The sequence below is a fragment of the Wyeomyia smithii genome, chromosome 1 (genome assembly GCF_029784165.1).
Source record: "Wyeomyia smithii strain HCP4-BCI-WySm-NY-G18 chromosome 1, ASM2978416v1, whole genome shotgun sequence".
NCBI lineage: Eukaryota > Metazoa > Arthropoda > Insecta > Diptera > Culicidae > Wyeomyia > Wyeomyia smithii.
In genome coordinates, this window is record NC_073694.1 from 196930917 (window position 1) to 196944362 (window position 13446).

At 38.2% G+C, this 13446-nt stretch overlaps 1 protein-coding gene across 1 annotated transcript in view; it reads left to right on the forward strand.

Annotated features, from left to right (window-relative positions):
• Positions 1 to 10461: 10461 nt before the first annotated feature.
• Positions 10462 to 13446, forward strand: part of LOC129718776 (trypsin-7-like) — a 29576-nt gene continuing 26591 nt past the window's right edge. Inside the window, exon 1 of the mRNA XM_055669837.1 lies at positions 10462 to 11113. Coding sequence (XP_055525812.1) covers positions 10879 to 11113 — 235 coding nt within the window. The 5' untranslated portion in view covers positions 10462 to 10878. The remainder of the gene's footprint in view (positions 11114 to 13446) is intronic.

Genomic DNA, 13446 nt, shown 5'->3' on the forward strand with positions numbered 1-13446 from the left:
GCTTTTTCTAGTTTCAAGTCAGCGGCATGTGTCAAATTGGGCGTCCGTGTTGTATGCGCTCTCAAATATATATTTCACGTTATTGTGACGTAAAAGTAAAATAACAAAAAATAAAACCAAAATATTGTTCCTCCAAGGCTACATGACTAACAAACCTTGATATTTCAATAACAAACCAATAATTTGCATTAAAAATCACGAAAATGATCAACTCAGATATTTTCGACTTATTGAACCTTGAATGCAAAACTGAATATATTATAAATGATAAATAACGAACAATTTTCACTTAAAAACTTACAATTTAATGAGATATTTTGAAATCAACTCAAATATCTTATTGAAGGCATAGCGAGATATCAAAATTTTATGACATTTTCATATGCATGTTTGAAACGTGAATATCTTTCAAATAACACGATAAGTCCTCATGGCTAAATATGTTATTGATGAGTTATTATTTTGTTATGCTCTCCTGCCCGGGTGTAATAGTTCATTTTCTGTAATTTTGCATGATTTATGTGACAAACATAACATCTACGTGAAAATCACATGCATACAATGTATTATCACGTACTATCTACGTGAACTTGATAACGTCAAACAAAATGTTCTAGAATAAGTATCGAGTGAATTTCCTGTGCGAAAATATCCAGAAATCAAAATGGCGAAGTCTGATTCAAGTTCAGAACATAAAACAGATGATATGTCAATAAATGAGTTTTTGGAGAACCATAATAATTTGATATCGTGTTTTGAGCTTACAGGTTTAACAGAGATTCAGTTCATAGGATAAGAAGTTACCTAGCCGATTTGTTATGCTCCATATTTTGATAATTTCTGAACACTATCTCCTGTATCCTAGAAATTAGAAAAATTATACGTTGTATAAAACATAAACTCATAAAATAAAATGCATGTGTCTATTAAATAAAATGCCCAGGATAATTATTCTAACCCGGTCATGATGAACTCATATGAAAATCAAGCAGAATTCGCGTAAAATCGACAGTGAAAATATTCATATAACTTTTCCGGTAACTAAAACGTGAAAAATATCATGAATGCATTGTTGCTCGATCAGTCTTGACGTAGTTCAACGAAACTACGTGCCAAGTACATTAAACACCCGACACCCTCTTGGTATGGAAGTTGGTATGAAAGTTTGGCTTTCCAAACTCTGCTGAATTGTTTGAGTTCATAGAATGCCTTGTTGAAGCGACATACAAGCGGGCATTCTTCGAGTTCCACAAAACAGGGTGATTGCTCTATAAAATTTCTCTCGTCCAGATCTCCCTGGAGAAACGCAGTAATCGCACCCATCTGATCCGCTGGCAAGTTGTATTTGACTGTTGAAAACCAACTTGCTTTTGATGGCAGCCCTACCCTTCGACAGTTCCGTCAACGTCCAGGTCGTATTCCTCTTGCATGGCCGTCTTCCAGCGTTCGGAGTCGTTTCGCGACAATGCTTCCTGATGCGTCACCGGATCATCCTCGCTCCTCCTGGCCACGGCTTGACTAGTGGATTCCGCAATACCTATGAATTGACCCCAGTTGTCAGTACTCGTGGTTGGTTCGCCATTATCTGGGTGGTCTCCATCGAATGGATTCTGTGGGGGATTGATATGCGGCAGGCCTTTGTTCGGTACATGGAAATGGATATACTTGCCAAGTAGTTTGTGCTCCCGACCGCTGCGCCTCAACACCCGTGAACCAGATCGAAATGAAAATTGTCGCGGTGGGAACACAGGAGTTATTTTACAGAATCATCGCAGGTATCTTTATTTGCATCAGTGGTCGCATAGTCCGTGGAAAATTCGTCTTCTTGTTTCAGAGATTCCAACTTGGGGTGGCTGGTGTTCTACTTCGGGTGACAGTGAAACGACGTTCTCGAAATTAAACTGGATCAGCGTACGACTTTGTTGGATTTCTTGCACTGCTTGAACCGGACTTGGACTCGATTCGTTGATAAAATTCACCTCCCGACTCTTGACAATGTACCTTGACTTTGGATCGTGCAGCCGGTAATGCCGCATCCATAGACGGTCCCTGCATTTCCTGTAGTAACTTTGTTTTGATGGCATCTCCAGTGGTTGGTGTATCTGAATTCTCCTGCACTATAATCATTACACGATGACAGCTTCGTCTTAATTCGTTTGTTGTGTCCGACTCGCCTTGTTGAGCCCTAGTCCTCAAATGCCTTTTCCAGCTTCGACCATACTTCTTGGGCTGTTTTCGCTTCCCGGACGTGGACGTAATTATTGGTATCAAGAAGTAGTATGATCTTCGCCCTTGCCTCTCGATCTTTGTCGGCATTCACGGTTTCGTTTGTTCCATCTTCCTTCAACTTCGACGACGCACCAGAGGTCCTCGAACTCCAGGAATTATTCAACGGCAAACTTCCAGGTGGCCCAATTTTCTCGTCCTGTGAGCCACTCAATTTCAGGAAGGCTTGATGTGGACACGCTTCTACCAGCAACACATAAATATCCGGCAGGACCTGTGGTCATCTTCTTGATCAAACTTTTTTTTTCTTCGAGTGAGAAAATTTTCAAAAAACTTCAAGAATCTCCTATTAGAACGTTTTCGCGGGGGTCGAATAACCTATTGAGAGTGTGGAATGAGAATGTCTAGTTCGGATGACAGTTGGAAGTATAATAAAAATTTATTTATTGCTTTTTTAATAATAGATTGCTATGATAGACACAGCTTACTGATTTCCAATATAAATCCAAACCGCAACCGTTGTACAATGAATACATTGACAGAAATTGAAATCAAAATATGTATCATTAGGGTCCCTTACTAACACACAGAGAATCCTGAGTAAGAATCCCCAGGATACCGATTAACACGGTGACGGAATCGTGAAAGGAATCGCAAACACGATCTGGAGGATTCCCACTCACGATTCTTATTCAAGAATCCTAGAGCTATATACAGGGCATCCCTGAGGATTCTTTTTTCAGGAATCCTTTTCAAGGACGCTCACGAATCCAATGTGAGGAATCCTAGAGAATCTATGCGAATCGTATGTGTTCGTCCGAGGTGGGAAATCGTTATATGGAAAAAAACGAAACTTGATAGCAGAAAGCCAGGACCAAGTTTTTTGTTCTTTTTGGGGCCCCAAACAATTCTAAATTTATCGGAAGTCGATTGGTTTGTCTCCGCTTGGCGCATTGCATTTCAAATTTGTATTGAAATTTGTATGGTAAAACCCATTTTTTGCATTTCCATTCTAAAAAGTTCAAAATAGTTCAAACCATAGGTTTCATGACTTAAAATTGTAGGTTTTTTGATGCCTAACAACTTGGTCGAAGACACTAAAGAGATAGGGTGTCCCAAAAAATACTGGAGGTGTTCAAAGTTGAGTATGTCGAAACTTATGTTGCAAATCATTTTTTCTGCCAACACTGCCAGTGTACCGGCGTCGGTCAGATTTCCATCAGAAGTAACTTCTGAAACACGTTGTAGATTCTACCTACGCCTAGAATATTGACCTTAATTTGTTTGCTTGGTCCAGCTGAGTGTATAAACTCGTTACGACAGGTTACTTCTGATGGGAATCCTACTGACGCCGGTACATTGGTAATGTTGACAGTAAACAAGACTTTTAAATTTAAAGTTGAAATCGACAAATTTAAATCGAAATACTCTTTTTTGAACAGCTAGAGCTCTTCTAAGGGACATTCTAGCTCTTCAGTGTCTAATGCAAAGTTTTTGGACATCTAAAATACTATACTTTAACATAATGTAGTGCATTATTAGAGCATTATTGAGCTCTCTAGAAAGGTAAATGCAAAAAAGTAGGTTTTCCCATATAAATTTTCATACAAATTTGAAATGCAAGCGCCAAGCGGAGACAAAACCAATCGACTTCAGGTAAGTTAAGGGTTGTTTGGGACCCCAAAAGGAACCAAAAAAACTTGGTTTTGGAAAATCGCCCTAATATATCATACACACAATAATCGTGATGTTTCGGTAGACTTCAGTTTCAGGCTAACAATCAGTTCTGGGACGCTCAGAAAACCGCTAGTTACTTTCGCGAGTCCGTGCGTATCAAAGGCTCGTGCATCCCTAATCACGGCGAAATTTCAATGACTCACGACACAAAAAAAATTGTATCACTTTAAAAAATAACTTAAATTTACACAAAACTGACACAATCCGTCTGTAAACTTTTTTTATTTGTATGGATTTTTGTACAGCATGTTCCTTTATTGAAATTTTGATAACTAGAAAGGGCCCCCACATGTTACTTGGCACCCGGCCCCCCACAAGTCCTAATCCGGCCCTTCGTGTAAACTGGGGTCGCTTTTTACGCGGTTGGTTGTGCTGCATTTTAAAGGTTAGACTAGATATACTTATACAGTCAGGTGTTTTTTACGCGGGGGATACTTACCTCGTAAAAAAAACCGCGTTAATTCGAAAATCCGCGTAAAAAAAACCGCGTTAATTCAAAAATCCGCGTAAAAAAACCGCGTTAATTCAAAAAACCGCGTAAAAAACCTCGTAAAAACTGCGTATAAAAAAACCGCGTAAAAAAACCTGACTGTACTAATTTTTTGATACCACGTACAAATAATCTTCCGAATCGAGTAAAAATAATCCGCGTTATTGTAGAAATACCCCGTTTGAAAAAACGCATAAAAACAACCCGCGTAAAACGCGACCTCAGTGAAGTACTATTCAAAAATGTAGAGCCTTGCTTAGTGCAAATTCCGACCAATCAGAGCCGAAGGCAAGTCCAAATATCAAGCGAAACACCGAGTTTCAGTCTGAATCAAAATAAAACAACAAATCACTACCTTTTTACCTCAGCACAGTCGACACTCAAGTATACAAACGATTCGTTGTTGTTGTTGTGCTCGCTCGAGTGCCCACCGGAAGTATAACTCTCAGTAATCACGTATGGAAGCAGGCATGCGGAAATTTAGTCTTCGTTGTATAATCGATTATTGCATCAAGAGACTCTTACTGAAAACTTACTCGATCCGTCCTGCAGCAAGCGACGGATTTCAAACCACATTGCACAGCATCGCTGAATATATCCGGACATGTTATTAATTCTGTCCAGATCTCTTGTGTTTACTTGCCCGTTTGCTTGCTTACAGTGTATGCGAAGAATTAACGAAAGAACTAGAATCGTCCCGTGTCATCGGCAAATGGCAATCCAAAATAACGATAAATTAAACAAACTTGTCAAGGCACTTTTTAGCGCCTCAAAAGTATTAAATTTAAGTAGTTAATATTTTTCTGCCGCTGCTAATAATTATTAAAAGAGTTTTGTGTTTAAACTTGTTATTCCTCTCTTAAGCATTTCTTTTAAGTTTGAAAATATTTTTTTAGTAGAGTTTAAAGGAGACTTATAATTCTTTTTTCTGATTCCTCATTTCCTTTAATTTAGTTATTAAATGTTGCGTTCAAAAATACTTTCTCAGAAAGCTTTCAATTTAAAGACTTCCTATTCTCATTATTATTAAATTTTAGGCCCATTGAACATTTTTGGGTCTACTTTGCCCATATTATGAGCATATGTACAAGTTGTAATCTTATTTTAATTTTTTTATGAAAAAATTCCAATTTGAGATGCGAAGGTACTTATATAATTTTGGATTTTTGTGAACTTCTAAACGGGTTTCATGGGACTTTGAACTTTACAGTATTTAGCATGGTTGCTTGATAAAAAAATGAGTTGTGTCAGTGTTGCATCTTTTTTCGGTACAAAGTTATAAAGTACGTTAATTAGAACTTACTTAAAAGTTAGTTTTTTGTACTTAACTTTTGTTAGTGGCATTTTACACGAAAGTGTTGTTCGGCGGAATTGTTTGGGCACACAAAACACATATGTTTCCACAGACCATATATCACCATGACTTTTCCTTACAAAATTATATCATATTTTAGCTTATTTTTTCGATAACTTCAAGAACGTTAAAAAGAGGCAAATGGAATCATGATGTCAATAGTTTTCTTTAAAGTTAAGTTGAAGTACTATAAACTCCTTTAGGTTTCATTAGTCCCAATCCACCCATATGAGAGTACGGCGAGCATGTTACAGTAGGTTTTCATATATCAATAATACTAACGTTTTTGTGTTAGAGAAACGGCTTATTAGGCAAAGTTTTAGAACGTGCAAAAATATTAAACTTTGTTGAAAAAACAAAATTCCTATCTTCATTGAGTGTTGAGAGTAGGCAGTGTGACTGTGCACTCGCATCGAAGTGAGTTTTAAAACTTACTTGCACATGTATTTTCGGTTTGCGCGTAAACCCTACCAACAGTGCACACTTGAGTTAGATTTGAGTTTGAATCCTGCATAACAACAATTGCATAAAAATCGAATTGCGATGAAATTCGCACCGCGTCTGCTACAACAGTTTGTTGCATTGTCCTTTGAAAGCATAAATTCGATCTTAAAACAAAACTCTTCGCGTCACATCATCGCCTGCATCGTGCACTGCATGCATTGCACGCATTTAAACTCAATCGATCAGAGTGTGCGGTGCAAAAAAACTCAAACTATCGAGAGGAAGCAGATTCAAGCTGGATTCAAATCTGGAAAAGTGTTACACAGTTCAATTTTGCACGAGTTCATGCCATCACTGGTATTGAGTTACAGAGCATTTTCTATAAAAGTTACTTAAAAGTTAATTTTTTGTACTTAACTTTTGTTAGTTACATTTTACAAGAAAACATTGTTCTAAAGAAGCATTTGGCCATACAAAATACATGTTTTTGTTGAAGGCCACACATTTCCAGCACTTTTGCTCAGAAAGTTATAGCACATTTCAGCTCATTTTTTCGATAATTTAACAACTTATAGAATAAAGATTATGTGGATCGGGACAGATGAGACTTGCCCCTTTATACGTTCTTAAAATTCCCAGTTGGTTGAATTGATCGTATGTTGCTTAATGGTCACATTTGGTAGCCTAATTCGAAGGCATAACTTGATTATTTCCCAGCTTTGTTGAAACTAAAACCAACAGTAATTTTATGAACGACTATCTTCGATTGAAGCAGAAAAAATGAGTTTTTTTTCTTTAATTAAAATAAATGCATTATTTTTTTTGTGATGAGGAATAAACTTTCTGAGTCACAGTTTGTTACTCAAAACTGTCTCTTGTCTTACTCTACTAAACATTTCAAAAGCACAATCACGAACTAACACAGAAAAACGAACATGTACATTGGTCAGTCAGTATAAAGCTATTACCAATACTAGAGGTAATGTCAATGATCCTGGTTGGTTTGTTTCTTAAGATTCTCGTCATTGATGTTCTCGCCCTCTATTCAGAAGCTTTCGTTGAAATGCCCCATTAGAAGAGTCGAAATTGTAGAGGTGGTAGACTTCATTAAAGCTGGCGACCGTATTCCGTACGACGGGCATCGAGAGATAGAAAATCCCACTGCCGTAGGGTCCTTTAAGGTGCGTGAAAATTAAGTTGTGTCAGAATTTTCTCAGAATCAGCGTCTCCTTTTAGTATTTTCCGACGGAAGCAGCCAGAGCAACGAGTCTCCTGTGTTCTAGTGTGTCTAGACCCAGTAGGTTGCACCGGTATTCGTATGGTGGCAAACGTATGGATGGCAAACGTCGAAGAGCGTATTGGCACAGTACAATGATCGCATACAATGTGAAAAATTCGTTGCATATTTTAAACATAAATCCGAGACGCTGTTGGCTTTAGTGATTATGTTGTCATAGTGAAGGTGAAATGAGTTTTGTTATGTATAATTTGACATCATCCGCATAGAAGAGCCCCGACGGCAGTAGAATCGACAGCTCATTGATAAATATTGAGAACAGAGGTGGACCGAGGTTGCTTCCTTGTGGTTCGTCTGACATGTTGAAGAAGCTTTTAAATGATACGGATCCGATCTTGATATAAAGCCGTTTGTACCTGAACCAACTAATAAGATCATCGGGGATACCAAGTTTACTTAATTTTGGAAGCAATATAGCGTATGTATCAACTCTATCGATAGCAGCCTTGACTAAATACATTGAATTAATACATTGCGTCAACCTGAGAACCGGCATCAATATTACGCAGGCAGTATGAATTAGACTGAACCAGATTCGTGAAAACGGATCGTTTTGAGGTAAAAACCGTGTTGATCAGTTGATATATAGTTTTTACAGCTTGTGAGCTAAGTGAGTAGTGAAAGAATTATTACTGAAATTTACCTTGCGATCGATCTTATAAACAACCTTTTAACTATTTTTTTTTAAACTATTATTTTGTGATGAATCACAAAAGCGATTGACAAAATGGGCTGCATTGATTGTTATTATACAGCTAATGGAAAAAAGTTCACGCTTGCATCGCCCATTACTCTCTTTTTTCGCGCATCTTTTTCACTTTATTCTAGAATTGGCGCAATTATAAGCGGATTTTAAAGTTACGCAGCTTTTGTACGCAGTTCTACCAGAAAAGTTGGTTTTATGTAGTATCAATTTTAAACTTTTTTCGAATCTTTTATTCAAAATTTCTTTTTTAAAAATTTGCAAAGTCGAATCCCCGCATATTTTTGTAAGATTTGGACCACTGTGACCAATGTCTTTATCGTTTATGGTATGCCTCTTCATTAGTGTAGGTACTCGTGGCAGACATAATACTATTGTTAGAAGTAATCGTCACTGTCGTATCGCATCCTCATTTCCCGCATATTCATTTATTTTACCTAACTTTCTTTTTTTTCGTAAGCCACATTCATTCAAAGTAGAAGCTTTTCGATTTATGATTTGCAAAGGTTTCGGATTTTCGATTACAGCATTAAACTCGAAAGGTATTCGATACTTAATGTGCAAATCCTGATGATCACTGGTTTTGTAACTTTTCTTTCACAATCTATACTAACTTAGGTAATGCTTTATGTTCAAATTAAGTCAACCGCTAACCATAAACCGTAAATCATAAAACTTGCATCATAAATCGTAGATTGTGAACCGTCAATCGTAAGTCGATTTTTTTACACTTTTTTGCCGAATAAATTAAGCTTTAAATATTCAAAACTCCAAAATTGTGCCACCACCTAAGTTGACTATCGCAAAAACTTTCTCGAAAATGTGGAATTTATACTCTTATTCATATCTCAAAAAAAAAACAACCAAGTCACCAGCATTAATTTGCTAAAGCGCAGAACTCTAAGCGAGAGAAATATACAATCCCGCGCAAAAAAAAATAACATCTTATGCAAATTTCCATCCAGTAAATTGCGATTCGTGTGTCATAGCAGAGTAAAAAAACAACTTTCTTCCCCCAAAGAAGCGCTCATTTCTCTGCGCACCAATTTCCAATCAGCTGTTTCTCAGCCTCTCCTGCCTGTCGGGTCTACTGAGAACAATCTCGTTTCCAAATCACCATAAAATTTGTTCATTAGTCACGACACACAATGACCGAGGCGAACCTCATTCAGCAAGCTCTAAATTTCCCCACGACTAATGATATCTACACCGCCGTGGCGGTGTGGAGAGGTGCTTTAGAAGATAAAACATACGGAGAAGCGTCGATGATGATAGTGGAAAGCGACCCCGCCAAGAGCCATAACGAACATGATCGCTTTCCGCTGATGTGGGAGGAACAAAGAAAATTGCCATGCATTTTTAAAGTCACACTATTAGCTAGCTGGTAAGATTGAGTGCAAAGCCGCCGTTTGCATGTGAAAGGCAACCTGTTACCGCCGCGGCAATCGGTTGTGCTTTACTCGTATATTTTGATGATGGAATATCATCTTGCCAGTGGGTTGAGAGCAGCTAACCAGTTTCAAGTGACGACTGAAGGTATCCACCGGAAGATTTGTATCGATGGAAACAAAATTGAATGGCGACTCTGATAAATCTAGGGGGAAAATTTTCAAACAATTACTTTTCGGGTAGTAGAAAATTGAAAGCGAAAGTGAATTGTTGATGAAATCTTCAATTATCGCTCTACCTCACATGTTTTGAGAGTACATAAACAATAATGTGTTTGTTTACCTGCTTGTAACTCTTGTTTACAGTTTTTTTAAAGTCATTATCATAATCCGGTCACCTCTTCTAAAAGTACAATTAAAAATGGCAATCGGAAAATTTTTATTATAAAACTTTGATGGCCAGCAAAGAAAACTGTCCAATATCAATGGCCATTAAAGACCAATTCAAAAAACTAAGTTTCTGGAGGAAAAAACCTAAACTTCAGCAGGTGTGCGCGATCTCTGTTTACAAAGCGTGGCGGCCGCCCCGCCGCCAATGGACGTGACGAACGCTGGACGACGGGCATCACGATTCGCTCCCGGGAGTTGAGAGCCGACACGGCGGCGCGCGGTAGAAAGATTGTATGCGATCGCGAAAGTCGCAGTCCGCTCCCGCGCGGAGAGGGAAGAGATCCGATGAGAGCGAGTATCGCGTGGTTGAGCTTCAGCAGCAGCACAGGAAAAAGTCGGTACAGGAAGCCTTCGACGGTTGGGAGTAGAACGGTATTGGGCAGTTCCACCGTGAATCGTCGATCGATATAGACGTGCTTTTCTAGCTGCTCCCGGAATTGTGGTGCGCTCGAAGATTGTGCAGATTAGTGTCGAAAAAAAATAAAACATACAACGAAATTACAGAAAAGAAAAAAACGAGGAAACACACGTTAGGTGGATCGAGATCCAGTAACGGTCAAACTGCGATCAACGAGCAGAATAGTAAAGAAAGTGACACAAAATTGTGCTATGGTTAGATGCTGAATCCATCAGCAGTTGAAATTTGATATAGAATGTGCAATAACAGTGTTTCACGGTAGTAGGTTTTCTCCAGGCCCAGTGAGTTCGTAGCGAGAAACTGTTAATTACGGAAGAAACTACCGAGTGAGTGATTCTGGTCAAAGCGAACAGAAGCGTGCTCCCAGAAAAATGAAGTACCTGTGCCGGGATGGATTGACCCAAGCGCTGCTCGTACTGGTGGTGCCGGTCATCCTGGCCGTGGCCGTCGACGGTAAATTGGTAGCTCGCGGCAAGTACGAAATGATGGCCGCTTCAAACAAAAACACCGATGAGCGCAGCATAGCGGACAACGTGAAGACGATGTTCGGGGTCGGAAAGAGTAGAGCACCGGCTCACGATACGCCTTCAAGTGCCTGCAGCTGTCGTAAGTAGACAAAAAATGCATTTTAATAATGTACGCCTAGAATTGAATTGAACGTTTCAAACGTGTTTTTTTTTTTTTTTTGTTTTAACTTGTTGTACTTTTTTGCCGCAAAATTCATTTTCTTGTAGTTAACCTTTCTTCCTGACTGAGGCGACTAAAGACACCGAAAGTCACGAGAACTGTTAAGAAGTTATAATCTTGCTATTTTTCAGTTTGAGCTCTTGGGTAAAACCTGGGTAATATACATAAACTAGAAATCAGAGCACTGAGGTATAGAAACTTAAAATAAATATTTATACTCTAAAAATAATAAAAGCTATTCTAAATTTGAGTAAGTGAAATAAACGGCAATGCCAAGAGTCTAGCAGATAACATCTTTGATAAACCGTATCACGAAAGCTTTGATTTCTACCTAAATGTTGGCTATAGACGACTTGTAGATAATTGATTTTTTGACTTGAGAAAAGAAATCGTCATCAAACTTTGAACACTGTAGAATGAACAGTGAGTAATAAAAGTTAGTGTAATAAAATGTATGATTATTGTACACCGGTTTGTTAATTGGAATGTCCTTCATCCAGTGAAGTATAGGTTTTAACTTATAATAAATCAGTAGGCGTTGAAAAAAAAAACAGTATTCAGTCGTTCTCACCCTCTCTCTTAGTGAAATTGTTCAGAAATGTTCGGAATTCGATTCAAAGCTCAATTTTAAATCTTTCTTGCTATCATATACAAAACATGTTTAAATCCAAATGAATAGCACTTTATTGCAGCAGTAATTAAATTACTAAGATGCCAAAACTCTGAGACCAACTAGAAAATTCACTTTGCGTAGATTTTTTATTGCAAGAAATTAATCTAAGTGCGATGCAGTACAGCACACTGATAAAGTTTGGTACATTGGAAAACAAATCATTACGTTTTTTTGCAACGAGCCATATTGGAAATAGATATATTACAACATTCGAAGAGGAAACATGCATGACGGGCGGCTGGATTCAAATTCGAAATGCAAAGCAAACAATGCAATCTACTTTCCTACCTAGATGCTCCCTTCATTTGATATATGCTTAAAAGACATACAGTAAGCACTGCTTTACTAATGATGGATTTATAGGGCGTTTCATTATGTCTAAGTTCGACATGCCCCTGCTCAGTTCATATGATGTTTAGACAGTTATTCTCCACTGTGTGTTACTGTTAACAGTTCAACTTAGAATTCTGTGCATTGTGATTTCAATTACTGTCGTGACAATGCAAAGCATTTCCCCGGAAAAACGTGAAAGGATCGTGCACAAATGGTGTACTATCCCTGACGTTTTGCTGTGAAGATTGCAGCTTAGACGGAACTCCAGGCCGGTAAGTCTTGCGTGCTTACACCTGTAAGAAAAGTGGCTCAATCCGGGATGTGGCCGTAAAGTAGGGTCACATCTCAGTACCGTCTATCGTGCCAAGATTAGGTTTGAGAGCCAGTTCGCGGAGACCGCAACTAGGTCTTGTTTCGAGGTTCTCCGGTTGGACTGAAACTTTCAGGGTTTGTTTATCTATATAATAGAACAGTGTTCTGTATTAACTTAGATTTTTTGAAAAGGGGTAAGTGGGGTAAAAAAGTTCGCCAGAAATTGATGGCGAAAAACTGCTAAAACGTAAAATTGCTATAACTTTGAATAAACTGAACCGATTTTCGTGAATATTGGCATGTTTGTTCTACTCTATGCAGGGAACAAAATGCGGGTTATTGGAAGTTGCTGTCGAGAATATATGATGAGAAATTCGCATTTTTTTTTTTAAATTGTGATTTGTACAGCTTTTTCTCTCTTACCAACAGATCTAGGAGTGAAATCCAAACAATGCGTTTTGTAGTGCACCCTAAGAGCTCCAGATATGCGCCGTTATAAAGATGCGCGAGAAAATCCAATTATTCTATAACATGTTTGTGACCATCATTCGAACCCATTGTGCAAGAATCGTAGCTCCGTTTTGTGTCGATGTTCTTCCATTGGGCTGTAATTTTAAGCTTATGTTTATTCATGCAATAGTGGAATATATTGCAGAATTTGAGGATTTTGGAAAGGAGGTTAGTGGGGTGAACACTCCCTCCAAAGTCTTGTGTTCAAAATCATAAAATAATTACTCTAGCACTTTCCGATCAAGCACACATAATTGTGTGAGTAGAAGGTGACTGAAACAAAACCTTTTTTCTCGCTTTTCGAACGTCCAATTTATTGTTTTATCGCTCACAACGCTAGTTTCAATATCGCTGCTACTACGAAAAATGATGAACCGTAGCAAGCAGGTGTATGTATATAAGAATTATTTCGATTTTGGTTTTG